Source organism: Suillus plorans, assembly GCF_016647745.1.
Source record: "Suillus plorans strain S12 chromosome Unknown HD556scaffold_84, whole genome shotgun sequence".
Taxonomy (NCBI): Eukaryota; Fungi; Basidiomycota; class Agaricomycetes; order Boletales; family Suillaceae; genus Suillus; species Suillus plorans.
This window is the reverse complement of record NW_024537468.1, coordinates 154,215-180,964: the sequence shown is the minus strand read 5'-3', so window position 1 is coordinate 180,964 and position 26,750 is coordinate 154,215. Positions and strand designations below refer to the sequence as shown.

The window sequence follows — 26,750 nt, the reverse complement described above, 5'->3', positions numbered from 1 at the left end:
ATTATCAAAGTCATCATCTAGTTGCTTCGATGAAGATGGGCCGGCTGGCAGAGCTACTGATGCTTGAAACATGTCTGAAAGACGTGCTGCTCATATTGCAGTTTTTTCATCTTCAGTGGGAGCCTTTTGCAGGTGCCGGTACCATGCAGATCGAGAGTGTAGCTGTCTCCGCAATCCATGGCAATAGAGCTGGCAGACACACCAGTACTCGGTACTGTTTTCCTCCCTTGGCGGCATAAGTATTGATTGGACACAAAGACTTTGACGGATGAACTTGACTGGATCAATGCGTATGATAGCAACTGATAGCAGACTTTTTTTTTTTATCAGCAACATATTTTCATTACAATGGTGTGCAGCGACAACAAATAGCTATTAGTACAGTGCAGTGTAGTTTATAATACGATCAAGATGCAAATGCGAAAATGAAACTGCAATGAAACACATGCGAAAGGCTGAGTAGCAAAACAGATATGAGAGCTGCAAAGAATATTCTAAGAGTTCGTTTTGTCGGCTGCAACAGCGGCAGGAATGGCTTTGACCATCTGAAACATGTTGGTTTGTTCGTTCTTCTCAATATCTCTGAGAGTGTGCCGACTCGGAGAGCGGACAGGCGGCCATGATTTGTCTGAGTTGCCGAATTTGTGTTTGAAAGTGACATGGGCAGGAACAGCTGGAGGGTTACAAATTCCTACCAATCGTACAGGATTCGCATGGAATGAGGTACTGCTGTAGATATGTTTCACATCAATGTAAGAATTAAACAAACAAAAGTGTTCTTACTCGGAACTCGTAGACGTTATTTTGAGAGCTGCAAGATCTTCCACAATTTTGTTTGCATCGATAACTGAGTCACTGTGAATAAGTTAGTAGGTACATGGAATGAGAACATTTGAAATACTTACATCTTGACTTTCTTGTTCTTGTGAGCCCTCTTCCGTCCGTTGCTTGGAAACAATAATTCAGCTTCACTGTCAGTAGATTCTTCGACATGCATGAGTTTGACAGTGTCTTTAAGACGAATGATGAGTTTCTATAGCGAAATTGTTAGCATATAACCAACTGGATATCGGTCTGCTTACCATGGGGCCTGGTTTTTTAGGAGTGAATTTTATTTCGTATGCCGGCCATCCTACAAGGAGATTGTCCACCTCCATAACGATAACATTGTCGCGGACATCTACGCTGTCAGAGCAGTCAACCAGATCAGCCTGAGATGAAGCCATCGTAGTAGTAGTGGTGGTAGTAGTAGTTGAAAGTAAGGACACGTATGTTTATCAAGTTAAAAGTAACACAAACAAGTGATTCGAATTTTGCTGCGTTCACGTCATCTTGATTGATTGATTGATCTATGATATGTCTGCAAATGTGCAAGACATTGACAAAATGATGTGTTTGCTTTGTTTGATCAACACAACATGTGTCAACTTTCTCAATAATATGTTAAATTCACGATTTGTGTAGCTTTGACAATATTTGTAAATATACCTGTCGTTTTCCATCGATACGGTGAGGGCCGGTTCTCACTGGGTCTGACCTCTTATTTGGTCCATGCAAGTCGTCTTCAGAAGACAATTCTGTCTCACTGGCGATTTCCTTCACTGTTTTGAAGGATTCTAGTGTAGCGCGCTGCTCCTCAAGATCCAAATCCTCTTCATCGAGCATTGCGTCCCCCCAGTTCCTGGGATCGACTCCTTTACCTTTGGAAGTCCCCTCACCAAGGTTTGTCCCTCTCATGGCAGGTGTGTTCTGGCTACTAACATCACTTTCACATCTAGCCGAAGTTCTTAATGGCTCCTTAGAGGGCCGTTCGGGTGTCTTGGCCCAGTCTCTCCCCTTACAGGAGACTTGGATCCAAGGACGATCGTCATCGTCCTCATCACTGCTGGTGAGCTCGGGTTCTTTGGCTACGTCACTGTGGACATGCTTGCCCTCACTTTCAGTAAGTCTATTATCATTATCACCGTCTGCCGGACTAAATATTGGCTTAGGCCGTAAGGTAATCTCCTGGGCGACAGTTCTGTCGCTCCCAGGGCTACTCGCACGAACCACCTCGCTGTACGAGCAAGTGGGTCTCAATGTGGACAGACTCTCAGTTTTGGTCCCAGGGGACCCCCCTACTGAGGTCAAAGGGGATTCTACGGGCTCCTGAGTCTTGGCTGCTGTGCCAGGACCCTTCGACGCTTCATGGACTAGAGAGAGCAGATCAACGATAAAATTTCCATAGGCATCTCTCACTGGTGCGTTCTTTTCACTTGCGGGGGTAGAAACTGAGCTAGCTCTAGCGCGAGTGCGCGAGTGCAAATTATATGTTGTCGTGGATGTAGTTTTTGTCATCGTCACGGTTCGGGGACGTGGTTGGCCAGACCAGTCAACGGTAGTGACAAAAGGTTTTGGGGGTTAAGTGCTTGGTTACAAGCGAGTTTAGATGGGGAAGGTTAAAAAATATGTGACGGCAGGTAGAAGTCGTTTGACTTTAGATGGCGGCACAACAAACTTAGAGTCGTCTTTGCAATGTTAACCAGATACCAGTCTAGTGTGATTGAAAGAAAATCTGCGGGCTAAGTACGAAACATGACCTTTATATAATTGTTGAATCGTACTGAGCTTGTGATAAACGGAATATTAGATAAAGCGGAAAATAAACATATGGCCCCGGGAACGACTAGTTACCAGGCCTCGAACCAGTCCATTCGTCGATCACTTGACTCGGTGAAACACAATAGTGGCCGACAACCGCCACAACTAGTCACGGTAGAATCCACATAACTGCTACTGTAATCAAAGTATAGATCTCGAGCTCTTGGCATCTTTGCTTGACTCACAACCACTGAAGTCACGGTGTGTGGGTACATGTATACTAGTAGGTTTAGTACTGACGGGCCATGTGGATAATCAGGCTCAAAGCTAATTTGTTAGCAAGTTCATACCATCTCCCTTGTAGCCACCAGCGCACAGATAGGACACCAATCCACCAAATTATTACAATCAAAGCATTCAGTACCTATGTCATCAATAGACTCCAGGAAGTAATCTATATTTCACTTTCTTCGCCCAATTCGCCCAATCCTCTCCCATAGCACGCTGCAGCATCTTGTCCTCCACTGAACATCGCTTGATGATAGTCAAAGTGCCTATTGTAAGTGTGCAGAGGATGACCACTGCTGATACTTTCATGTAAGGCAGTTGTAGAATGCCAGACTGCCTCATCCATGACCTTTCGCTCCCATGCATCATGACCAACCCGACATTTTGGAGAAGCACACCGGTGTAACTTGGGTGACGGACGATAGAATACGGTCCATTTGTCACGATTCTGTGCTCTTCTTTGATGCTGAGCCAGAAGCTCCAGAACTTTCCCAAGGTCGACATGCAATATCGTCTCAACACGCCACCCACCGTGACAAAAAGACTGCCAGCAAGGAGAGCGGGAGTGATTGGCGTGGGGTGAAGTGCATACAAAAGCCGCACAGCGCTAGTATTATAGAGGCCCTCTGGAATCTGCGAAGGACCTATATGCATGGCCAGTACTGTAGAGATATGACACTAACTTCATCACGTGTCACAAGCGGCCGTGAATTGAAGCTATTCAACGTGACTGTCACGGTGATTTTTCATAACTGAAGCTATTTTGTGACATTCAGTAAATTCAATAAAAAACATATAGAGCGCCTCAATGAGACCAAAAGTCGGTGTACATCCTATTCTCAATCCGTCTATGCTTTCCATGCCCACAATCTACCTTTGGAATGCTGAAGTTGCAAGGTGTAGCGGGGGAACTGTCCACATCAGAAAGTTGTCGTGGATGTGAGTGTGAGGGATACATGTTGATAAAGTGATGGAGTTCAAGTTGAGGTTGTGGTCAAGTGCGGCGATGAAATTGGTATCAAGCAGCTGCGTGACAGATAAGGTCTGCAATGGGATGGTTGACCGAATTGATGCTGGAACAGTTAACAACTGTTTGATTTCACATCTAACAGACGATGGAAGGTGGTTCTGCTCGAAAATGCGACCACATTCAAGCCAATCTGAGGTGACAAATGCATCAGTTTCAAGTTGTGGCATGACTGGGAGTGACATTGAAGGTGGACTTACAGTTCCAGTAGGTCCAGCGTTTAAGACCACACCCAGCGTTGCTTGACAGTTGACAGGTGAAACAATGTGCAGCAATAGCGAAGTACCGACAGACTCGGAGATCCACCATTGACGACGGCGACGCAATAGTATGTTACACTTCATCACACCTGACTGAAGCTATTTTGGTCGAGTCACGGGTCACACCAACATTTGAAGCTATGAAGCTAAGTGTAAGATGGTCACGGCTGGATGTGGTTGAAGTTAGTGTCATATCTCTACAGTATGTTGGCCACTTCAACAGATGTTGCTGTCCATACAACAATCTGTCGTATTGTTCACTAATCCATACAGACAAAAAATAGATACGCAGGAGACACACCTTGACCAAGTCTGGAAACTGAAGATCTAGAAGCAGGCCCATGATTGAATCGGATGCTGACACCACCTTCTCTTGAGATGACGGGGGCAGACTCGAGGGAGAAGTCAACGAGATATGCATGCCAATGGCCGAGGCCACGAGGAAGGGGATCTTTAATAGACTCATGCTGTATTGCTGAACCTGTGATAAGCCGTGTTAAATACATCTCCTCCTTTCCTACCTGCTACACGGCAGTAGTGAGTCTTGAGTCCCCTATTACCGCTCCAAAGAGCTTCGGGTCCCCGAGTTCCCGAAAACAATTTATGTAAAGGAGTCGTAAGTCTTGGAAACATTCTTACGATACGTTGCATGTACCTTACTTTCGGGAACTTTTTAAGCCGGGTAACTGAGAGCTATATATAAGCGAAAAAGCCCCCACATTCAAGTGCCATACCCCCAGCAACATATTGCAGCTATGGTGCGGGGCTGCCATCGACACAACACCCCTCCTGGTCAGCATCCTGATTCCGCGCTCGTCATCCCATTGAGTCATTCTCTTCGCACTAGATTTATATATGTTTGATCTATTTTATTGCATATTACATATCATAGTGTTAGACTTTTTTTTGAATACAATGACATTGTCGACTCAAGCATTGACTGTAGGGACATACACCGAAGAAGTTCAAATGCTTAGTGGGAAGCGGATTGCGGGACTGAGCCCTCTCAGCATACAGTTCCGGAACGGAACCCTGTCAATCAAGGACTGCTTATTCAACCTGACTGAGAGGGTCAATGCATAAGTTTATACATAAACACTGCCAGACAAGACGAGTGTGCTTATTTGTGATGTGTCTGATGTGTAAGTATCAAAGAAAGAGCATCAAGGCTGAACGTTCCAACAGCGCCAGCGGATGGACTGCATACTGAACAAGATGTATTGGGTGCTTTCAAAACACCAAAGTAGTCCATAGTGAGTCACTACATAATCAAACTAATATGAGGCCTTCGAGTGTCCATCTATCTGTATGTACTATAAAATAAGTATCACAATGAAGCTTCTAACTAATGCAAATCTTCCGCTCCCTGCAGAGTACCTAACAACAATTAATCATAACGAGCACGCCGCATATTATACACTACTGCTAGTTGACACATGCACGCGCTCCTGGAAAGCAATTGAAGTCATGCTGTTTTCTGCATCGGAGTCGGCCACGAGCTTCGCGTGATGTTCTCGTACATCAAGAATCAGACGTGGTCCTAGCACAAATAATCGCAGGACCGTGGATAATGAAGAAACACCATAATAAAGCTGATATCTCAGGGTATATAAGTCCTGTCGAGATGATGAACGTGCTTCAATGCTGAGGTCGCTAACAAATGGACATACCGCTACGACCTCGGGGAATAAATAACCGAGCTCGAAGCAGGAAGCAACAAGAAAGCTAATATGCGCGAACCTTCAGGAGACAATGAGAACCAAAAATTGCCATTATGAGCTCACCTCGCAAAGTAAACAATGTGACTTTTCACTAACACCGTAAAATAGTCTCCGACAATACCTCCTGTCGAGTATCGTCGCAATTCACGGAAATGCTTTACAGCAATCCGGACTACAAAACACAACGCGACGATTTCCCATGCTGTAGTACCAAGTATTATCCAAGTGCCGGTAGACAGAAATTGGCCGTCTATAGGGTGAAAAATGCACTGATAGGTGCCAGAAAGTATGAAGTCCTCTGTTATTCGTCAATAAGCTTGATGCTGTTCGTCTATAATTAAGCTTACCCTCTGAAATGTGCATTCCTGTTATCGCGATGAGCACTCCGACGGCGATGCAGATAGCTAGGAAAATGGCAATGAGAATTATCAGCACCTTTCTGGATCGCTGATACATGGCATGTAATCGAGTGATCATGATGACTTGTGTAATGGTTCAGTGAGGTCAATGTTACATATTGCAGCTGCGTAACTCACCACCCAGCATTACATTTGCGACAAAAGTCATCCAAATCATTGCAGCAGATATAGTCTGACCTGACCAATGCAGCTCGGGATCAGCTACAAAGAATCATGAGTTCGAAACAAGCTCACAGCTGTGGCAGTCATTATGTTGAACCAAAAATTCAGTCAAAAATCCCACTCACTTCTACATGGGAGCGCAGTCAATTGAATGGGAATTGCAGACATTAGCGCAGAGAACTCACTATATATATATGCGAGATTGTCTGAACATTGACTGTACGCTGCCGGTCAGAGGAAAGGCACACAGCGTATGCGAGAAGACACACCCGGAATCTGGACGCTGAATGCGAGAGATGGGTGATTAGCACAAACACCAAATTTTAGCACTCTGAACATACACAGCATATAATATTCCAACGTAGCGCACCTAGGATATTATCAAGTCAGCACGACCCGCCAAGCACAGGTGTGGCACAAACTACATACACTCAGATACAGGACGGTCATAAGGGAGAAACGTTGCCTCTGTTACAGATTAATTGTAATTGTATCGTGGTATGTTCTCGTGGCTTGGGACTGCGCTCACCCACACCAGTTCGATCTGTAGGAATCTTTTTGAGTAAGATAGCTCCTCCCGTCATAGCATTAGCCTACCTCTTGTCCAAAAGTCAGTGCTGCGGAGAATATAAGGACACAAGCAGTTCTAAAATACTATCCTGCTCACCCCAATCATATATCACCCCAGCGGAGGAAGCAACTGCGAAACCCGAGCCAATGTTAGATTGAGACATCATGGTAGTCATCCAGCTCTTCACGAACCTATAACACAGCTAGAAATGCGACTCGAATCAATGAATGGCCACCAACTTGGATCACTTGAGACTAGGCTCATGCTGTTTGAGAACTTCGGGTGAGCCTGAGAGCGCAGGCGGCGCGGGGCGAACTTCAAGGTGGATGTATCATGACTAGGGTGTTTATGCCACATATACTACCATCCAAGGCTTTTACGAAATCAGTATTGTCATTGACGAAAGAGGCTGTTTGAGACTAACTAGGGCTGCTCAATTCTAGGGCTCAGTGGCGCGGAACGTTGAACTCAGAACGCCAGTGACATGTAGGGTGCTAATTCATTCAGTTTGCGTTCACTTGGATTCAAGCACCGCTAAGCGTGTATGTGTAAGTCTAATACTAGTATTCCTTTTCCTTGTCGTCAACCGCAATGACAGCCATGACAGCCTCCCTTAAGCTTTCACCATCGGCCGCATCACAGACACTCAAACCATATCCCTGATGCTGTCAATGTCTCAACCAGGACTTCCCACATTCAAGTGCCACACCCCCAGCAACATCTTGTAGCTATGGTGCGGGGCTGCCATCGACGCAACCCCCGTGCCTCCCACCGCTTCCCACTACACACCAACACACCCAACCAAGACCCCTCCCCACCCTTCTGTTGCCTCCGTTGTCTCACACACCCAACCAAGACCTTCCTCCTCGCGCTAACCGGTGCTGCCGCCACGACTGACTACCACAGTCTCCTGATTTCCACTTTTGACCTCCTGCACCTTCCTGTCGCCTTTGCGCGGTTGCTTGCTCCTCGACTTTTACTTCCACAACACCCACGCTCCTAGGGCAACATCATCTGCAACCTCTCATTGCCCTGGTACGCCAACACAAACCCTTCCTCGCCCTTCGATGAACCTGGTGTTGCACACCCGACCACGACCTTTCTCGTGCTACTGCTAACCTGGCGCTGCTTACTTGAAAGTCTGAATATCGACTAATATCTGAGTCTCACCGGTTTACTGATGGTAGACCAGGAGGAGCAAGAAGATTAGATGTCGAGAGGTATGCTTGAAGAGGGTTTACTGACAGGTAAGTTATCTGTTTGCTCTGCGTGGTCCTCTCTAATGTTTCGCTTTTCCGATGGCACCATACTCAGAATCTAACCCCGTTGAGAGACTGATACCTGGGCCAGCAAGATTATCGAGACGCTCGTTCGATACACTTAGGCCTGATGCCTAGATCAATGAACTACTTGGTTTCACTGATAGAACCATGATCAGCTGATAATGAGGACTTCGTAGCATCGGGATGTGTTAACACTTAAAACAATCAACTAGCCTTCAGATATTCGTCACTTCTAGTGCGACTTATATCATCGAATCACGATGATGCTCATTTCGACCACATATAAATGCGCTGGATATATCCAGCACGAAACCACCAAGTCTGCTGTTCTCTCACATCCATCCTCGAATCAACTCTATCACATCATGGTTGACAGGCTCGTAAGTCGGCTTCTTGACCTGAGTCTTTCGAGTGCGCGTCTTGGCTTGGTCGGCGATACTAAACACAGGATAGACCTCCTCGATGAGATCTGAAACCGCAGATGGTGTAGCTGGTGGGCGGATGGATGCTGTCTACAGCCAAGGTGCTGGCTGTGATTGCAGATGCAGAGCCGATGAGTGAGCCAGAGGAACGAAGTTCATCGTCTTTGATGAAGTCATCATATATGGTACTGGTAGCTCGAGACTTTCGCGGCACAGGACGTAGGCGCGGTTTAGACTTGGGTACAGGTGTTCCCGCGCCACGAGGAAGTAACAAAGAAGGATTTGGTGGTTCACGTTAACCCCCGATCGCGAAAGTGGGACTTTAGCATCACCAGCACTACAAATATCATTACTTCTCAGATCGGATTCATCGCCACAGCATGGCCAGAAATCGGGAATCTATCTACTGATATCCGAATCGTCGCATCCACGTCAACACCTCAGAACAAGTTATTGTACCTCCGAATCTCGTCCTCGTCTACTTGCGAAGAGTTATGAAACACTTTAGGCACAGCCCAACCTAGCCACAAACGGAGCCTCCAGGGAACGATCAATTTTCTATATAAGGAGTACGAGAACCGGCAACTGCATTGCACATCTATGTGGAGTGCACAAATATTTACCTTGCCCTTATTGATAGTTCGGTTACCAAATTATAGTGAGCACGGCGTACATATAGCGCGAATGTCACCGCTATACATTTATACCAGGTTACCCACACCCATTCTCTAACAACATGACGATGGTCTCAAATGATCCCACGTGGTGGCCGTCCATCGATGTACATCGTTTTGCCAGCTATTTTGCAGGTTCGTGGAGAGCAGTGGGATGCTGAAGCTGATGTCTCATTGGCTACGGTTTTGCAGTTGCCGCCTTCGTTGTAATAACATATGATTGGGGTGAGCATGATAACATTACAGGACTGTTGAAACGTTGATGTCTCACAAGTATTTTTCAGCACTAACATTTGGACAAGAGGTATGTCAATACTATCACCAGAACCCGTCTTGCTAATAATCCTTTTGTAGGTCGAATTGGTCTGGGTGAGTACAGTCTCATGCCAGAGGAACATACATGAAAGTACACTTAATTACAGAGACAACGGTGGTCGCTCATGACAGTGCTGTATCTCAGTGTATGTAGCTTGTTTGTCGTGAGTAAAATTTGGGCTGACTTGAAAGTATACTAGGTGCGCTACCTTGGAATCCTATCTGCTGCATATGTTCCGAAGGCTAAACAATCGGTGTTGTGCTAATCGTCTATCTCTTATAATCAGTATGTCCATGGTTGGTGTGTCCTTAGTACATTCACTGTCATCTCTTCTTCTGACCAACGGCATCAGTCGGTGTTCCGACCATCTCGTTGACAGACACAGTGAGTCTTCTGTACAAACGCCTGCCATTCCCCTCAAATTAACCGTGGTGTTCTGTAGCAGTGGGTGTGGTTCTTTGCTGACTTCTCAGTCCACTGATGTCTGCCACGCTATAATACCAAAGATGTGAGTCTGTTTGGAGTGTGTGCTACCTGAGACTGGTCGCTGATCGGATTTGTCAGGCTGGATGATGTACACGATATGGGTTTGGTCGATTTTTGTGGTATTTGCGATGCTGTGGGGTGAGCTTTGCACTTGCGAGACCTCGGTGATATTGCAATGACTGAAACATGCAGCAAGTCATCATCATCACTCGGTTGCATGCCATGTATCAACAAGACAGAAAGATCCTGATATTTCTCATTGTCACCTTCCTGGCGATCAACACATTTGATGGAGTGGCAACCGTAATGTCAACAATGCATACTTCAGGAGGTACGCTTAATTATGGATGGAAACGAACGTGCATAGGGCTCATTGATGGATACCAGAGGAACTCATTCTCTCCGGCACCTACCAGTGCACGATTAGCTATACAGGAGATGTCCTGGTTCTGGATTCCGCTATTTGGATACTCTACATTGTGTGGGAGGTCCTCGCACTATGTCTTGCAGTCTGGATTGCGGTAAAACACTTCCATGAACTGCGATTACATCCGGCAGGAGGGATTATCGGGGACTGTTTTACGGTGTTGATGAAAACTCATTTGCTTTACTTTGCGAGGTAAGTTCATATCGTAATTATTGTCCTTTTTTCCACTGAAGGGCCGGACATGATAGCTTTGTTGCTCTCTCTTGCTTCGACCTCATTATTGAATTCTCTCCAACATTTTCAATGGTATGGCAATCTTTCACTTACCCCTACATGTGACCACGATATATCATTTCTATAGAGCCAATATCTCCTAGAAGATCAGACTTTGTCTGGCTTGTTTCAGATTTTGGAGGTCGCGCAGATGTTCGTGTTAGGACCACGGCTGATCCTTGGCGTTCGAGAATATAATGCTAAACTAGTGACCGACTCCGACGCAGCAACCGGCATGACCTCAATCGCTTTCCAAGAGCGCTTGCATATATCGACTGGCAGTAGCATGTAATGCTCGGTGAAGTTGTCTGCTCTGCAGGGAGCACGGAAAATTTGTTGGTTTATCTCCATTCCAAGCCTGGTTGTCGTACTTAAGTAGTTGTTTAGTGTCACGAAGTAGATTTAAATTAAGGGGACGTAGGTTTGGGCAATATAATGTCAGGAGCAAGGCGGGATTCTTTGGAACGTCAAGCTCGAATCAGCGGGCGCGCAGCCTCAATCCGCGCGGGCCAGACACGGTCGTGGTACTACCATATCTGCTAATCCATTCAGTTTGCGTTCACTTGGATTCAAGCACCGCTAAGCGTGTACACGTGTAAGTCTAATACTAGTATCCCTTTTCCTTGTACATCGTCAACCGCAATGACAGCCATGACAGCCTCCCTTTCACCATCGGCCGCACGCATGTGTAACTTAACTTTCACAGACACTCAAACCATATCCCTGATGCTGTCAATGTCTCAACCAGGACTTCCCACATTCAAGTGCCACACCCCCAGCAACATCTTGTAGCTATGGTGCGGGGCTGCCATCCACGCAACACCCCTGCCTCCCACCGCTTCCCACTACACACCAACACACCCAACCAAGACCCCCCCACCCTTCCACTTTGACCTCCTGCACCTTCCTGTCACCTTTGCGCGGTTGCTTGCTCCTTGACTTTTACTTTCACAACACCCACGCTCCTAGGGCAACATCATCTGCAGCCTCTCATTGCCCTGGTACGCCAACACAAACCCTTCCTCGCCCTTCGATGAACCTGGTGTTGCACACCCGACCACGACCTTTCTCGTGCTACCGCTAACCTGGCGCTGTCGCCGCGACCTACCTCACTTCGACCTTCCACACCTTGTCATTCTTGGTGCCTTGTAAAGCCGCCCGCGATATCTCGTTCTTTCATGGTCGGCATCCTGATTCCGCGCTCCTCATCCCGTTGAGTCGTTCTCTTCACATTGAATTTATATACATTTGATCTATTTTATTGCATGTTACATATAATATAGTTGGACTTGTTTTCAATACAACGACATTGTAAACTTGAGCATTGGTTGGAATTGAGTGTAGGGATATACACCGAAGGAGTATGAACTTGAGTCGAAAGCTAGCTAGTTCAAACGCTTGGTGGGAAGCGGATTGTGGGACTGAGCCCTCTCGGCATACGGTTCCAGAAGCAGAAGATTGGAACGCTGCCAATCAAGGACTGCTTGTTCAACCTGACTGAGATGCCTAGAGCGCTATGTTTTCCACAACTTTCGCGATCCTCGACTCACTGGTTGGTATGCTCATCCGGGGTATGTTCATAACACATTAACATGATAGATTGCGCAGTCCACTGATTGCTTGGACAGTCAGGTTACTCCCACTCCCGTGCTTAGGTTTCCACGAACGGGAAACGCTTCTTTCTGCGTAATTTTTGATTCCCTAGCTGATGAAACACCCTTCTCTCACCACGTCATATCTTGACTTTCTCGCGACTCCTGTTGTCAAGTGTTCTAGGCAATGCAGTGTTATAGCGGGGGTCATAATCCATAAGTTTATATATAAACATTACCAGACACGACGAGTGTATGCTTATTTGTGATGTGTCCGATGTGTGTATCGAAGAAAAAACGTCACCGCTGCACAGAGCCAGCGGACGAACTGCATACTCAACAAAATGTATTGGGTGCTTTCAAAACACCGAAGTAGTCCATAGCGAGTCAGTACATAATCTGACTAATCTGACGTCTTCAAACGTCCATTTATCTGTACTATGCATTGTTGGGACAATGTCCACTCGTATCTTGTGAGTCTTTTCTCGATCATGCATTAGCTACACAATGCTTTAAAGGAGCAACTACTGTAACACTCACACGACATCCGGGGTTGCTGCCATGAACGTTGAGAGAGTGAGATCCACTCTATCATTGCCACAAGAAACACGATCCGATCTCCAGAAGTCCCTATGCATTCGCGTGACCATGAGAGATAGAACAACGACTTGAGTCCTGCTGCCGAATGAGTAACTATCGCTTCCTCCAAGCAAGATTAGACAAACTCTGCAATCATGTGCATCACCGAAAACTACTCGCGTTAATGGGGCAGCTTTGAGCGTGCACAGTGACACACCGGAAGGAAGATCGTGGCCAGGATGACGCCAAGAGAGAAAGCTGTGCCATTTAGCAAGTAAATATACATCTGAATGATTTGGGTACGAACCAAAGCTGCAGCTAAAATACAATAAATTATGATGCACGAGACCCCGCACAAGACGATTTTCGATGTTCCAGCCACCATGACTCTTGAAGGTGCGGTACAGCACGCACACCAATGTGTCTGAAAGAGTATGCATGGAAAGGCATGCGGTTAGTTCGAGTTCATATTTGAGTTCCAGCTCCAAATACCGACCCAACCCGCCAACAACTAACAAGCAATACACGACAATCACTGTAGACCTTTCCTTCGTATTTGCATATTCAATACCTCCAGGAATCAAGCATTCTCCTATATTCATGGATCAGAGATTTGAGCAGGTAAAGTTCTGAGAGATCTACTCACCCATTGACGGGATAAATTCTTGAAAGAAGAAAACGAATATTGGGATTAAATAAACCTGCGGGTGATGAGTTAGACATATTAGCTAGAGTCGGCAGCCTCCTGGTACGAGTCTTACCATCATATTGATGATTTTTAATACCACGAACCTTTTATCCCGCTCCCATACTGCCATCGTTCTGAGCATGAAGATCCCTAGACCATCAGGGATTCGTGCAGATGTCAGAACGCATAATCGACAATGACTGAATTGGATCTGTAAACTCACACTCTGCGGAAAACATCGACAGAAATCCCGCAACTGATGAGGTGTTGGACGCAGAGTCAGTATGTGTCAAGGTAAACCATCGTTAGACCCACCTATATTTATTATATATATCCAGCGACAAAGCTATGACGGGGGTATGAGTTAAATTCACATGTTCGCAACATTTGACCATACAGTGTATGAGCCACTAGGCAGAAAAGTCACTGCATGACACGCATTACACCCTGAGGACGATGTGAAGGTGCAAATCTGATGCTCACCAAGCATGTTCAGTAGCACGAAGACAGATGGAGAGAGACTGCAGGCAAGATAAAACACCGTGCCGAGCCCGTACCGAGAATCGAGAATGAAAGCGACCTGCATCAACTATAGTTCAGAGTGTATACTATAGGGCGTTCAAGTAAATTTCACTTGCCGAGTCAGGCATGCAAAGTATGCAGTCATACATCTTGATGTTAAAGCAAACGATGAATTATCGCAAGGTCATGAAATTCTATAGCTCACCCAAAGCGATGTTAATGCAGCTATCAGGATAAGGAACATAGATCAACGAAAGCAACTAATTTGATGAACGACACCCGCACCATAATAGTACTGGGACGAGAGATTGGTGATCCAGGATCAATCCAGGATTGCCTCGATTACAGAAGTTGTACTCACCTTTGACCACAAGAGCACGTCAGCTTGAGACACTTGCAAAATCGTCATACTGGTTGATGGCGATAGTTCGCTCAGCTATGGGTCCTTTATAAGATGGGGGATCCAGGCGATGCAGTATCCCGTGGACACTAGCAAAGACATTAATAAGGGAAATGGTGATCGTGTCTTATTACAACTTGCACCATTTGGCATATAATCTTATCATCGTGTGGTCGCGAGAGTTGCAGCTCCGGTTGCATCAAAACGTGTTACCTGCATAACAAGATACCATCCAGAAGAGGTTTTTTGCCTTGAGCATCACCACGGCGATCATATTCCACGTTCTCCGAAGAAATATTCTGATCCACGCATCGAGAACTATGAGCGATGTAAAGCAAGTTAGACAATGGATACACAAAAGGAGACATGAATTGATCACTGCTCGGAGGGAGCCATTCAACCGTTTACCTCGTAGTAAATAACAACTGAGAGGCACGATGGAAGAGACGTACGAAAATCAAACGGATAGCAAGCACAGGAAACCGCCCATAACGTATCCCCGTATCTCATCATATTATGCTGTCGAAAACGGTGGCATGTACATGCAACAACTGTGAAAGAACAATGTTAAGAGCAGGGCAGGATCGTTGTAAACGTGAAGATCGAAACAATGGGCGCGCAGCCTCAATCCGCACGGGCCAGACATCCGCGACTGCTGCAGATGTAATATTCAAGAATAGAATGAATTGACGTAGGTGAGGGGTTCAAGAAGATGTTGGTGGAGAGTCATATGTCGTCGTCCTGTCGCTACTAGACGAAGGAAATGGATGCAAGCATGCACAAAAAGAGCTGTCATCCACGCACACTTCCAAAACGACCCTCAGGTCCCGCCATGTAAAAAGTTATAGATAGATTCTGGGAATATAATGACAATACTACCACAGGTGAGGGTAGAACACAATGCAGCATGGCAGCATAGCATGGCACCAGCTGCAGTACAGCCTAGTAGGTGCTTCGTCTGCATAGCACTGTTGAGCTGTGATGATGATAACTTACATTTGTACATGCAACCTTCTCGACTCCGAACAAAACACCTACCGCCCCTGCCACCAGCTCGTCTGTCTCGATCATCTGTGCAGTCGAGGTCTTCTTAATGGTACCTGCAGTGAGTGATGAGCGAAATAGCTAAATGAGAAAAATCCTACTGCACATGGGAGTATCTTTGTAATCAAAGTGCAGGTCTTGGCGGCTGCATCTTTGCTTGACTTACAACCACGCCCTCTGCATGCAACCACGATCCCTCATTTCTATAGGATCAAAAATTCAGACTTTATTGCTTGTTTCAGATCTTGTCGTGCAGATGTTTGTGCTGGGAGTCCGGACCATGCCTGATTCTTGCTGTTCGAGAATATAACGCTAAGCTCCTGGCCGATTCCGACATAGCTACTGGTATGACCTCAATCGCTTTCTGGGAGCCCGTACATATATCAAGACACTTGTATACAAAACTATCCATCTGGCTCGGACTGCCAGCATTGCATCTCACAATGCAAACAACGGGCATCGTGGTAAGCGTCGCAACTTCAGTATAGATGGCATTACCTTTCTCACTGCTAGCCTTCGTCGAAATCCCACCATGTACTGGACGAGCTATAGCGTGAATTACGGGCACGTTGTGGTACCACCGTATCTGCACAGACACTTCTCCGCACCCTGCACACTGGTAGCCACAATTTTAACTTCAAACTTCAAACTTGAACTCCTTCATGACCATAACTTCGTACGAGTTACAACCATCCTAATAATACAACTATTCTCTTGATCAAATGCCGAGGTTGAGCTCTAGTAGAGCTTCACTCGCTTAGTACTCGTGCTCAGCACTTGCACTCTCCTGGCTTGCATTGGCACCTGCATGTTCTGAGTCAGACCCAGGCGTCGTACAGGAGTACATTCGCAGCGCGACTCACGAGCTGCCGCCTCCGCAGCTGTTCGAGCCGCAGTGCTGAGAAACAGGGACTTCAGTGACCTGTTAACGAAGGTCAAGATAACAATACCGATGATGCAGTGGAAGAAGCAAGGCTCACGGTGTACATGATATTGCGCTGCTGGATAGATTGGTGCGTTCAATGTCTTTGGGGGGTTATCAGGGTAGCTTTTGTTGCCTGTTCATTGACAATGAGAAGACTTTTTATAGCTTTCCTGTGTGTGGTCTCGTTTGTAATGACGTGTCTTTTGTTTTTGCTTTCTTTCTCTCATTTTCCTTGATTTTCCTTCCAGCAGCGTGGTGGCACGATCTATCAGATCGCACGAACACCGCACTTCTTCTTCATATCAAATTTTATGCATCCATGGAGCTATCAGGAGCTACCTGGAGTCATCACCACTCCATCGAGTTGCATCAGCGTGCTGGCATCGTGAACTTGAACCCCAAAAAAATTTCATGAACACTTTACGGCCTGGTCGGAAGGATCTTTCTCGTGATTCCCTAGATGTATGTTTTTTTTTCTTTTTTTTCTTTCGCACTTTATTCAACGCTCGTGATGTAGTTCCCTACTACATCACCATCACCTTCCAATCACTCTCGTGCTTACAGCCCTCTATCGACCCCCTTGCCCTTTTGTCAATCCTATTTGGTCGTCATGAGACAAGGGGAATCAGAAGGCCCAACGACAAACTGTCAAAGTTGTCGATGTTCTGCTCGGACAAGCCGCCTATGTTTGTCTCTACAACGTTGTTACGATCGTGAGAGCTAACCACGTCGTTTTTATTTTCTAGGCCGACGATATCGGTGTAGACGACGGAACACGACAAAGAGGAAGACCGTGTTCTTGATTCGGTCGCTGTGTCTCCTCCTGGGTACGGTCAACCTATTCGTTCATAAAATTCATGCACTGATGCTGTATTTTAGAGTCCAGCACGAGATATTTTTGCTAGTCACAGCCAGGGGCAGAACCATCTCGCCTTGCGGTAGCTAATCACTTGGAGGCGCGATCATCGTCAATATGACATCCGTTGACCATTCAAATATTCATCTGTTGACTTTCGCATTTTACTTGTGGCTTTTATGGCCGCCTTGTATAGAATGACTTGTTTGGGGAGAATAGACGCAGTCGCATCCTCACTAAAGTGCATTGACGAGTAGGTGATATTCAAGTTTGAAATTTGAAAAGGGAGACTTGATATATCTATCGATGATCGATGGACATACGCTCCTTCTCCGCCCATACCAGTATTCCAGATTCGTCCGATCATTTGTGGGCGCAAACTCGAGCTTCTGGATTATGTTTATAACTCTCCAGTAATTCAGCAGGAGTTGTCGACAACAGTGAAACAAGTGGATACCCGGCTTCTTTTCCAGAGGCGTGGGTATCGGTATCATCCGGACAAGCAGCGTACCCCCTTTCCAATGGTTCATCTTGGCAAGAATCACTGACAGGACATCATACACCCACCAGTGTGTCGCACCAATCCAAGTTGGGCTACTTCGTAATTGAAGTACAAGGGAGGTTCTCTGTCACTTTGAATCCCTCGGGCCTAGCACACCAATGCACCCTAAATCTTGGATAAAGGTATTCGAGAGCTGCGCGTTTCTGTTGTCAAGAAGTTCGCTTCTGTTTCTAGGAGTGGCAATGGAATACGCCGTACGTGTTCCAGCTCCTCATTTCTGATTCAGAATCTCCGTACCATTGTCCTCTCACGCCGATTAGCTTACACGACAAATGCAGAAGTTGGTTACAATTTCTACATATGCAACGCTCCACCCGACGTCCTTTAAGCCTAGACCGGTATACGCATTTCCCACAAACAATGTTCTACCGTTCGGGTACTTCCAATTCCTTGTAGACAATGCACGCAAAAAGTCACTGGGCATCAGCGATCTAGTAAATGTGCGCATCTCAGACCTCCGCCAGGATGGCACAGCAAATAGCAGCTGTGGTGGTGCTCGCGGTCGCATTTACCAGTAGCCCGGCGTTCATATCCAAGTATACCATCTTTTACCCAGTGATGATCTCGAAGTTCTATGCGGCGCGATTCGACTTCGAGTAGCTTCGCTGGCATTAACCCGGTTATCTTCGTTCTTCCTTTATCTCATGACTGGCCATGTGGTGTGTGTTATCAATGTGCTGTATATTCACCGAGCTCACGCTATTCCAATGAATACCCGTCTTTGTTCATTGTTCCTGCATTTGACCCTCCACGTAAGTACCACTGCTGTATCGGTCGTATTCGGCTATACAGCGTCGCGCGGGTATCTTTTAGTTATTGATATCTACGATTGCTTGTCCAATTCCGCAATAATTTACTTGGCAGTAAGAGACTCGTCACGATCACGATGGAAATATCAATGACAGATTGGCATCGGATGTATATTCACGCATGAAATCACAGGCTTACTCTGCAGGAGAGACTTGGGAGAGACGTTGGTCAGTACTATGAGATCCAGGAAGCAGAGTTGCGCACCGACTAGGACAACTTTATCCCACAAGTTGGCCTCTTCTACCTTGTAGAGGCAGCAAGAAACAAATCTACGCATCTCTGTGAACGCCGTGGCAGAATACGAGGCTCTTCGGGGAGGGTGCGTACCCGAGATTGGTAAAAATGAATCACCGTGGCTTTCTCATGGGGATTCATTTTACCAACACGGGTGCGCTAGCAAATGCACAAGACATACCTGAGATCTGAGTTAATCTGTTACATCGCATGTTTCGCAGACGATGTCGCAGGTCAACTTGGTGCACGCGCCATTTTCGTCGTATTCGTGCATGGGTCTTGTGAGATCAACCTTTGGATTGTAAGCACGAGGGAAATACTCACTGGGTCTCTTTGACCAGGTCATTGTGGGATGCAACAAGATATGTTGGAGGCGTGGTAAATCAGCGTGGGGTCCGGAGTGATCTATATATAACACGCATCATGGGGTCTAGATCCTGGAACCTGGGCCTGAATATCAAGCAAAGATAACCATTTCACCTCCATCGTGCTCTCTTACTGACTCGCCGTATTATCAACCCAACACCGACAATTCAACAAGAAAAGTGCATATGTATTTCGCTTCTCCTCGATGATAATGCATACAATTTCATAGTACAATCATACATCGACCCAGATCAAACACCGACGCTGGAATAATATACAGCGAGGCCGAGCCCAGCAGTTGCCCGGTAGATCAACGTTGACGTTCAATCAACACTTGCACTCTCCGGCCTTGCATTGGCACCTGAAGTTGTGAATCAGAGTGAGACTCTAGTATTACACAGAGCGCGACTTACGAGGCGCCGCATGAGCAGGTGGTCGAGCCACAGTTGTTGTTGGAAACAGGGACTTCAGTGACCTGCAAACGAAGATAAGATAACGAAATGCGACACAAGAAGACATGGACTTACGGTGAACATGATTGTAGTGGATGGGTTTCAAGGTAGCTTAGGGTTTGGGAGTTTGTCAGTGCGCTCTTATATAGATTCCTTGTGTATGGTCTTGTTGAGCCCAAATCAAGTCATCATCCCGCTCACTTGGCTTCCCGATCAAGCTATCTCTTTCGGTTCTACCATCCATTAAATCGCGCAAGTACCTTATTCGTCCAGCCGCACATCGATATGTACCTCCATCAAAAGCCTCATGACTGCGCAGTGCAATCACATGGAATTGGAAACAAAAATAGTTCATTGCGGCTAAGCTCCTGTACCGTAGACCTTAAAGAGGAAATGAGTTCAACCTCATGGTCAGCTGTATATTTATCAGCGTCCAAGGCTCATCCCCATGTCATATATCTGCCACCTTCAAGCCATTTCGTCACGAGAGACGAACATCTGACGCTGCTCGATATCATGGAGAAACATCTTCCGCAGGCCGAGTTCGCGTTCTTATCGGCTTGTCATGCTGCTGTAGGCGATACCGTTCTATCTCTTCCGACCATCCAAGAATTATCCATCCTGCCCCGCACTGGACTCTTCGGCCCACCTTCACCTGCTAGACGCGTCTCCTTCGCTTTTTGGAATTTGAAGTACATGAGGAGGATGTCGAGGGCCTTGCCGCATGATCAATAAAGCCCGCAATCACCACTCCGCCTATCCAGCGGTCTGAGACTGTATCAGACATTCGCAACTCATTCATGTACTACACCATGCCATCATTCAATTTCGACGTTCAACCTCCCATTCTTGACTCACGCTAACTGGCTTACACGCGTGCACTATTGTCCATGTCTGCGCTCATGAAGCCTGAAAAAGCATGATACCTATATATGCTACAAGACGGCTACACCATATTACGAAAATAAACATCCCATGGTCCATGGTGTTTTCGATACGACGAGGGGTGGGTCACTAGTTGTTCTCGAAGATGAGAAGCAGGAGCAGACAGAAACTTGCAAAGGGTTTAAGCACCTTCAAGTTAAGCGTGATAATCAGGTGCCATATGAACGTCATGCCGCTAGTCGATCGTGGGTTTCGGCTCGTGCTCGTGCTCTCTTCCATCAATCACCGGTTGCTTATCACTTCCTGCTAATGGTTGTCACCGATATCAATAGCAATGACAATGCCCACCCGTCACCCGCGCTCGACATAGCCCTACCGGTATTCTAATAAATGTCAATAACCTCGAGCTTCGTTCCTCCTATTGGGCCATCTAGCAGCAAATAGATCCTATCACCATCCATCCAAACATCCTGCAACAGCCTACTAATCTTCCTATCCGATACTACCTCAACGTAAGGCAGAGCCGTTTCAACCGTCGAGTAGTGGTAGCTTGATTCATCGTCCGACTCGAAATTAGGACCACGTTGGACCGCTACCGTCACAGTAGATCGCTCTTTCACTACTCGTCCTAGACCCCGCCTATTCGTCACGGCCAGCGGGCTAAAGTCCATCATACGCAACTTATAGTAGTCATGTCTCACCTTGTCCGCCAACAAAACTCGATTCCCACTGACATGAGCAATTGACACGTGTGCTTTCTGCTCAAAAATACGAACATGTCTAGGGCCCCAATAATTCCATGGTATCGGCGTTATTACCGTCGCTTCGTCAATGTCAAAGAAAACCTTCGTGGAGATGAGGCAGATCATTGGTTTATCAATCGATGAGGTAAGGCATAGCAGTCTATGTTCAGGGTCTGAGGTGTACACCGACTGAGCTTGCGTCCGCAGCTGTGAGCCATGCATAGGCGGAAGGTAGTGCTCTGTGTCCACCATCGGGAAAGGCAACAGGAAACATGCCAGGAATCGTGGCGTCTCGAGCATATCCTTGATCGAATACAGCTTCAAATTATCGGCGACAACGAGCAACCTGTCGTTGCCGAGAAAACAATAACTAGTGGGGTGGAGAAATGTACTTTGCGTGCTGCTGTTGAGGACACTCTAAATTCAAAATCAACTGTCGATTCTTCCTCAATTTCTGATTCAAGCACAAGACTCACGCTTAATGTTGTCGAGTGCTGCCAGTCCCAAATTTGCAGCTGCCACATAAGGGAAGGCGTCCCAACTCCACGAGTGCAAAATCGACGCGATGAAGCGATATGCCTCCCATAACACTGGAGCCTCACTTGCCGCTCATGTACTACAGGAGACTCCAGAACTAGTGCTGGTCCGGCAGCGTGAGGGTGGACGCAACCATCATCCAGAGTTGCTAGGTAAATGTAGGCCATCTCGCCAACACCATACGTGATGGCGAACAGATTTTGTGCCGGGTCCATCAATACATTCCGCTTCTCCGCCATAGTAAATGGACACAACGTTCTGGGTGACCAGTGGTGTTCGATTGTTCGTTGTGAGAGTATTGAGCTGATGGTGACCAAGTTGTCATGGTAGTTCCACAAGTAGAGATGTTCACCACCGGTGACGTATTTTTGCGCTGCAGCAACCGAGACTGATGGGATAACTGTTTGGAAAGCATAGGCATCAATCTTGAGCCATGCGTGGGCTTTATCCCTCAAGCGTTGTAAGCGCTTGGAAATAGGGGTACGGTCGTCCGTGCTGGAGATGCCGGGGAGCAAACATTGGCCGCTGAGTTCGACGATGTACTGGAGCTCTGAACAGGACAACATTGTATATCTGGTGAAGGCCCTTACATACCTGCGAGAACTAGTGACTCAGCATAGGATTCTGTCTAGGACAACGGCAACAACCCACAGATGTGCAACGAAGAATATCTCTGCAAGAAAGGAAACCTAGAACGTAAACCCAAAGTTCGTCCGCAAGAAACGAGAGTGCTGATTTAGGTTTCATTTTCACGACAAGGCGGTCAACGTTTCGTCCTTGAGAGGTTATCAAGGCGTAAATTTCCAATTGAGCCAGCAACCCCCAGAAAGTCTGGGAATCCGAATTTCCGGCAGTCTCCGTCCGGCTGCGTGCGAGGGAACCTTAAAGTTCGAAAGTTCTGTCCCACCCGTCCGGCCCGTCCCGTCCGTTCTGTCCGGCCTGTCCCATCTGTCCCATCTGTCCCGTCTGTCCCATCTGTCCGCATTGTCCGGCAAACGATGATCCCGTTGAAATGTGTTGCTGATAGTCTTGCAGGTATCCCTGGCCTGTCATTAGAGGTCACATTCATGTTTGCCTCATTGGCAACAGGCCTCAAAGACGATATCATTCTCACACAGCCGGCTATGCACAACATACGCAAGCCACCCTTATTCCTTCCTCCCAGCATTGTTTCTTTTCTCAGTGCTGCCTGCAAATTGCATCTGTGAAGACGTGTTGGAGTGTCCTGAAGAGTAGTATTTGGGCTGGAAATTTTGCTGTTCATGAGAAGATGAAAGATTTATTTGAGATACACGGACACCCTCATGGCCTTAGTGAGTGTTTTTTCAACGTGTATCCATGAAGCTGAATGATATTGCTTCAATAGCACAACACACATTCTATCCGCCATTCAAGATGTGTCCCAATTCTACCTGCGATCGCACACGAAAAGGCTTGTTGCTCGGCAAGGCTGAACAGCGCAAGGCGGTCTATTTTGGCCGCTCTGGTACGGTCCCTGCCTACAGTGTTCAACTGTATTGTGAATGTGAGTGCTACGTCTACTCGACAACATGACTTAATGCAGCCGCTAAATCCCTCTCAGCCTGAAAGACGACTTATCACACAAGCTACAAGGTCACCGGTGACCGACGCATTTACTATGATTACACCACCGCACTGCCAGACATTGTGCAGATTGCGGATCACTACTTTGTTGACTATGGAGTAGTGAGGTTATGGAAGGCCATGATGCACGCTTCCTGGTATGTATGTGCACGTTCTGAATCTGCCCTCACTGACCATACACTTAGTACATCAGCAACCAACTGCGCACACATTTATAACATCGCCCTTGCGAATGTGGAGTCCACGCAGTTCCCAGGCACAAAATGGTTCAGCAAGGACGTGACTATGGACCATGTCTGGAACGCCTTCATCATTTGCACACTGCTTGAAGATTGCCGCGAACGCCATTGTCTCCTCGACGTCGGTCAGACCATTAACCAGAACGAGCACTTCATTGAGGCGATGTCAGACAGGAACCGACGCATGCGGGTCTATAACCAACCGCTTGCTCGTCGGCACTTTTGTGCTAAGTGTACCCGTATTTACAATCATGGTGATATTAGTATGTATACTTCTTGCAATGTTGCTTTGCGCTCACGTTCTTACAGCCAACCAACTGGTCTCTGTCGTTGTGGTGGACGGCGTTGTTGTGAGCCGTCCGTGCTGCTCTGTCCCCAACTGCTGGGTCCATCTCCATACTCCTCAAGACCGCTTTTGTTACGTCCACTCTGCCCGCCTTGAGCAATGTGCAATCAAAGGCTGTGCACGATCTGTCGTGTCAGGTAGCCTCACTTGCGACATCCCCGCACACCAGGAGTCTGAAGCACTGCACACTCTGCGGGGCAAGTCTCAATTCCGTCTACATGAATGCCTCGAGCGTTCACGGGCTATCCACGGGCGTCTTGCAAATGTCCAGGTCGGAGACGACAACGATGGAACGCAAGCGATTGGAGAGGAGGAGTATGACGTGAAATTAGGAAAGAAGAAGAGACTTCGCGCGCAGTTCACCCGCAACTATACTCATTGTGAGGAGTTGATTGTTGCGCCTTGCGGAATGATTTATGCTCATGAGACTATGCACAATGCTGAGGGAGTAGGGAGTGTTGCTGAATTTATTTGCCGTGTCTTCCGGGACCCAGAGACGCGCCCAACACATGTGTTTTTTGATAATAACTGCCAACTCGCGCTGCACGTCCAGAATGACCCATTCTTTCAAGACATCGGCCTTTCCGTCGACGTCTTCCACTTTGAGTGCAAACATTCAAGGCGCCCACCCCTTCATTGACCCTCGCAGCGGCAAGTCCCATCAGGGATATAACTTGCTGATTTAGTGATAAGTGCGGCCAAGTAAACGACGATGTGCCCGACTGGAACTCAAACACATTGGGCTGACCACCATCCTGTGAGTGTGATGGTCAGTGTCTACTGTATAGCAGAGAAGGAGCAACTAACCGTTACCCAGGAATACACAACTGTATGGTACCGTGCACGATTCTGCGCCTCGATCTCGTCAGCATGGTGCTGACGCTGTTCTTCCTCGCGTTTGGATGTTTCTGCTAGCTGCGCTGTGAAGACCTCAGGCATTTGCATATGATAGCGAGGGCCATTCTCCGGGGAGGCACGATTGCGTGCAGGTATAGTTCGAGCCCTTGTCGGCTTCTTTGCTTGCAGGTCATCAGGCGGATGCTCAATGTGAGCCTCAACAACAGGCGCAACACTTGATACGCCATGCAGCTGAGGAGATGGCGAACGCGACAGACGCTCGATGGATGCAGGAATATGGGACTCATCAGCACCAAGGTCGTGTAATGGCAGCCCAGGATCATCTTCGAGCTCCAACCCTTCAGCGCCATTTGGATCGCCAACGTGGTCAAAAAGGTGGCAGCCGCCCAGGTGCCTGCAGTGTTTGCGGCAAGTTGAGCGAGCACAGTTCTTATTGACATGGGTGCTGCTACAGCTCACAACCACGCACACACGGCGCTTTGGCACCGGCAGGTGGGCGCTTCTGGTTCGCTGACGAGTATGAGCATGAGCGACAGGTGCCGGAGAGGATCGTGGCGATCCGAAGTGCACAAAGTTGCACTTCGTACCATCTGGACTAACATCAAAACACTGTATCCCATTAACACATATTGAAATCAAAGAAGATGAAGGAAAGAACTTACAATCGCTTGCCAACGGCCACGGTTTCCATGTTCATTAGATTTGCACACCGTCCACGGACATGGTTTATCGCATGTTGTGCATGACACATCATAAGTGGGACGCGGTGTCTTACTAGGATGTGAAAACAGTAAAATTCACTGATTTTCAGTATCCTACCACGGTCAACAGTTCAGACAAATACCAACAGTCGATAACGTGGTCGTTCGTGGGAAAAAGTGTGTTGAGTTTTCAAAGGAAGTACTCAGTGACTAAAAAAAGGGGGGAAACAGAATCAGTAACTGGCTTGATGCAGTGCTATGATCCTAAAGAAAGTCAATAACTGGTGCGATGCAGTGCTATGACTTCAACGAATACAGATGTATGTCTTATGCAATGATTCTTAGAGCTATAACAATACTCCCTATCTTCACAAACCAATTGGAGATCAAACTAAGCCTCTAACACGGATCAGCCCGAACTAATACGTGGCTTCGAAACCTACTCTCTGCTGCTCAGGCACTACACGATGAGTTTGACGCAGGACAGAACAGAGTACACCCTATTGATGTAGTCTTAAGTGGGCCAAGTTCTTAATATTAGTGACTGACTGTTAGTCTTATTTGTCTTCCTTTGCTAATGAAAATATGTATATTCTCCCCACAGAATTGATTTCCTGTGTCTTGAAAGAGAACTGGAATATATCTGTACTATATGACTGATAACCGTGTACCAGCTAGTGTAAAATGTATGGCTCAATGGTGGCCTCAATTATGCCTCTGTATGTCGTGGGAAACAGTGTCAAAAAGTGGAATGAAATAAGCTAATATTTCACTCAGTGTGTCACTCAGTAATCTTTGAGGTGAGAATTTTAAAAAGAGCCTTATGGTCACTCTTCTTATCTTTCACTCACTCTTTCACTCTCAAACTTAGATGATACTTGGAAAATGGGCTCTGAG

The 26,750-nt window shown here is 46.8% G+C and overlaps 10 protein-coding genes across 10 annotated transcripts; 3 read left to right on the top strand and 7 right to left on the bottom strand.

Moving 5' to 3' along the window:
- Positions 1-494: 494 nt before the first annotated feature.
- Positions 495-2,373, bottom strand: HD556DRAFT_1504036 (uncharacterized protein; the record flags this gene model as incomplete). Its single annotated transcript, XM_041309007.1, has 5 exons — positions 1,489-2,373; positions 1,083-1,211; positions 906-1,033; positions 784-855; positions 495-729 (listed from the first exon to the last, which is right to left on the bottom strand). The coding sequence occupies exons 1-5, from the start codon at positions 2,335-2,337 to the stop codon at positions 495-497; spliced, it is 1,413 nt and encodes a 470-aa protein (XP_041154474.1). The 5' UTR covers positions 2,338-2,373.
- Positions 2,374-3,007: 634 nt separating this feature from the next.
- On the bottom strand, positions 3,008-4,621 carry HD556DRAFT_1504022 (uncharacterized protein; the record flags this gene model as incomplete). Its single annotated transcript, XM_041309006.1, has 3 exons — positions 3,008-3,546; positions 4,280-4,369; positions 4,520-4,621. 3 exons carry the CDS (start codon positions 4,619-4,621, stop codon positions 3,013-3,015), a joined length of 726 nt encoding a protein of 241 aa, XP_041154473.1. The 3' UTR covers positions 3,008-3,012.
- Positions 4,622-5,567: 946 nt separating this feature from the next.
- HD556DRAFT_1530680 (uncharacterized protein) lies at positions 5,568-7,487 on the bottom strand (the record flags this gene model as incomplete). Its single annotated transcript, XM_041309470.1, has 14 exons — positions 7,453-7,487; positions 7,220-7,401; positions 7,125-7,157; positions 7,055-7,074; positions 6,987-7,001; positions 6,887-6,925; positions 6,799-6,827; positions 6,727-6,740; positions 6,639-6,674; positions 6,413-6,472; positions 6,224-6,358; positions 5,940-6,174; positions 5,826-5,880; positions 5,568-5,771 (listed from the first exon to the last, which is right to left on the bottom strand). The coding sequence occupies exons 2-14, from the start codon at positions 7,383-7,385 to the stop codon at positions 5,568-5,570; spliced, it is 1,041 nt and encodes a 346-aa protein (XP_041154472.1). The 5' UTR covers positions 7,386-7,401; positions 7,453-7,487.
- Positions 7,488-9,333: 1,846 nt separating this feature from the next.
- Positions 9,334-11,201, top strand: HD556DRAFT_1313036 (uncharacterized protein; the record flags this gene model as incomplete). The annotated part of the gene is made up of 12 exons (XM_041300750.1): positions 9,334-9,391; positions 9,444-9,542; positions 9,600-9,632; positions 9,692-9,711; positions 9,762-9,776; positions 9,923-9,981; positions 10,010-10,023; positions 10,076-10,107; positions 10,402-10,540; positions 10,645-10,828; positions 10,870-10,942; positions 10,998-11,201. 12 exons carry the CDS (start codon positions 9,334-9,336, stop codon positions 11,199-11,201), a joined length of 930 nt encoding a protein of 309 aa, XP_041154471.1.
- Positions 11,202-12,846: 1,645 nt separating this feature from the next.
- On the bottom strand, positions 12,847-14,286 carry HD556DRAFT_1411274 (uncharacterized protein). The gene is made up of 10 exons (XM_041304176.1): positions 14,252-14,286; positions 14,166-14,194; positions 14,084-14,114; positions 13,992-14,024; positions 13,842-13,918; positions 13,727-13,781; positions 13,577-13,672; positions 13,388-13,504; positions 13,227-13,338; positions 12,847-13,176 (listed from the first exon to the last, which is right to left on the bottom strand). Exons 1-9 carry the CDS (start codon positions 14,256-14,258, stop codon positions 13,262-13,264), a joined length of 522 nt encoding a protein of 173 aa, XP_041154470.1. The 5' UTR covers positions 14,259-14,286; the 3' UTR covers positions 12,847-13,176; positions 13,227-13,261.
- Positions 14,287-14,495: 209 nt separating this feature from the next.
- HD556DRAFT_1411269 (uncharacterized protein) lies at positions 14,496-15,852 on the bottom strand. The gene is made up of 5 exons (XM_041304175.1): positions 15,687-15,852; positions 15,143-15,241; positions 14,834-15,068; positions 14,652-14,779; positions 14,496-14,585 (listed from the first exon to the last, which is right to left on the bottom strand). Exons 1-3 carry the CDS (start codon positions 15,694-15,696, stop codon positions 14,890-14,892), a joined length of 288 nt encoding a protein of 95 aa, XP_041154469.1. The 5' UTR covers positions 15,697-15,852; the 3' UTR covers positions 14,496-14,585; positions 14,652-14,779; positions 14,834-14,889.
- A 2,693-nt stretch (positions 15,853-18,545) lies between these two features.
- On the top strand, positions 18,546-19,468 carry HD556DRAFT_1411258 (uncharacterized protein). Its single transcript, XM_041304174.1, has one exon. The coding sequence runs from the start codon at positions 18,722-18,724 to the stop codon at positions 18,977-18,979; it is 258 nt and encodes an 85-aa protein (XP_041154468.1). The 5' UTR covers positions 18,546-18,721; the 3' UTR covers positions 18,980-19,468.
- A 1,366-nt stretch (positions 19,469-20,834) lies between these two features.
- On the bottom strand, positions 20,835-22,515 carry HD556DRAFT_1411248 (uncharacterized protein; the record flags this gene model as incomplete). The annotated part of the gene is made up of 2 exons (XM_041304173.1): positions 20,835-21,984; positions 22,044-22,515. Coding segments are annotated over 2 exons (1,212 nt in total), but the record flags the coding sequence as incomplete, so codon positions are not given.
- Positions 22,516-23,250: 735 nt separating this feature from the next.
- Positions 23,251-24,934, top strand: HD556DRAFT_1504009 (uncharacterized protein; the record flags this gene model as incomplete). Its single annotated transcript, XM_041309005.1, has 5 exons — positions 23,251-23,417; positions 23,471-23,629; positions 23,695-23,846; positions 23,895-24,211; positions 24,258-24,934. The coding sequence occupies exons 1-5, from the start codon at positions 23,409-23,411 to the stop codon at positions 24,932-24,934; spliced, it is 1,314 nt and encodes a 437-aa protein (XP_041154466.1). The 5' UTR covers positions 23,251-23,408.
- Positions 24,935-25,071: 137 nt separating this feature from the next.
- On the bottom strand, positions 25,072-25,843 carry HD556DRAFT_1449146 (uncharacterized protein; the record flags this gene model as incomplete). The annotated part of the gene is made up of 3 exons (XM_041307558.1): positions 25,072-25,546; positions 25,622-25,747; positions 25,815-25,843. The coding sequence occupies 3 exons, from the start codon at positions 25,841-25,843 to the stop codon at positions 25,072-25,074; spliced, it is 630 nt and encodes a 209-aa protein (XP_041154465.1).
- Between the last annotated feature and the right edge of the window lie 907 nt (positions 25,844-26,750).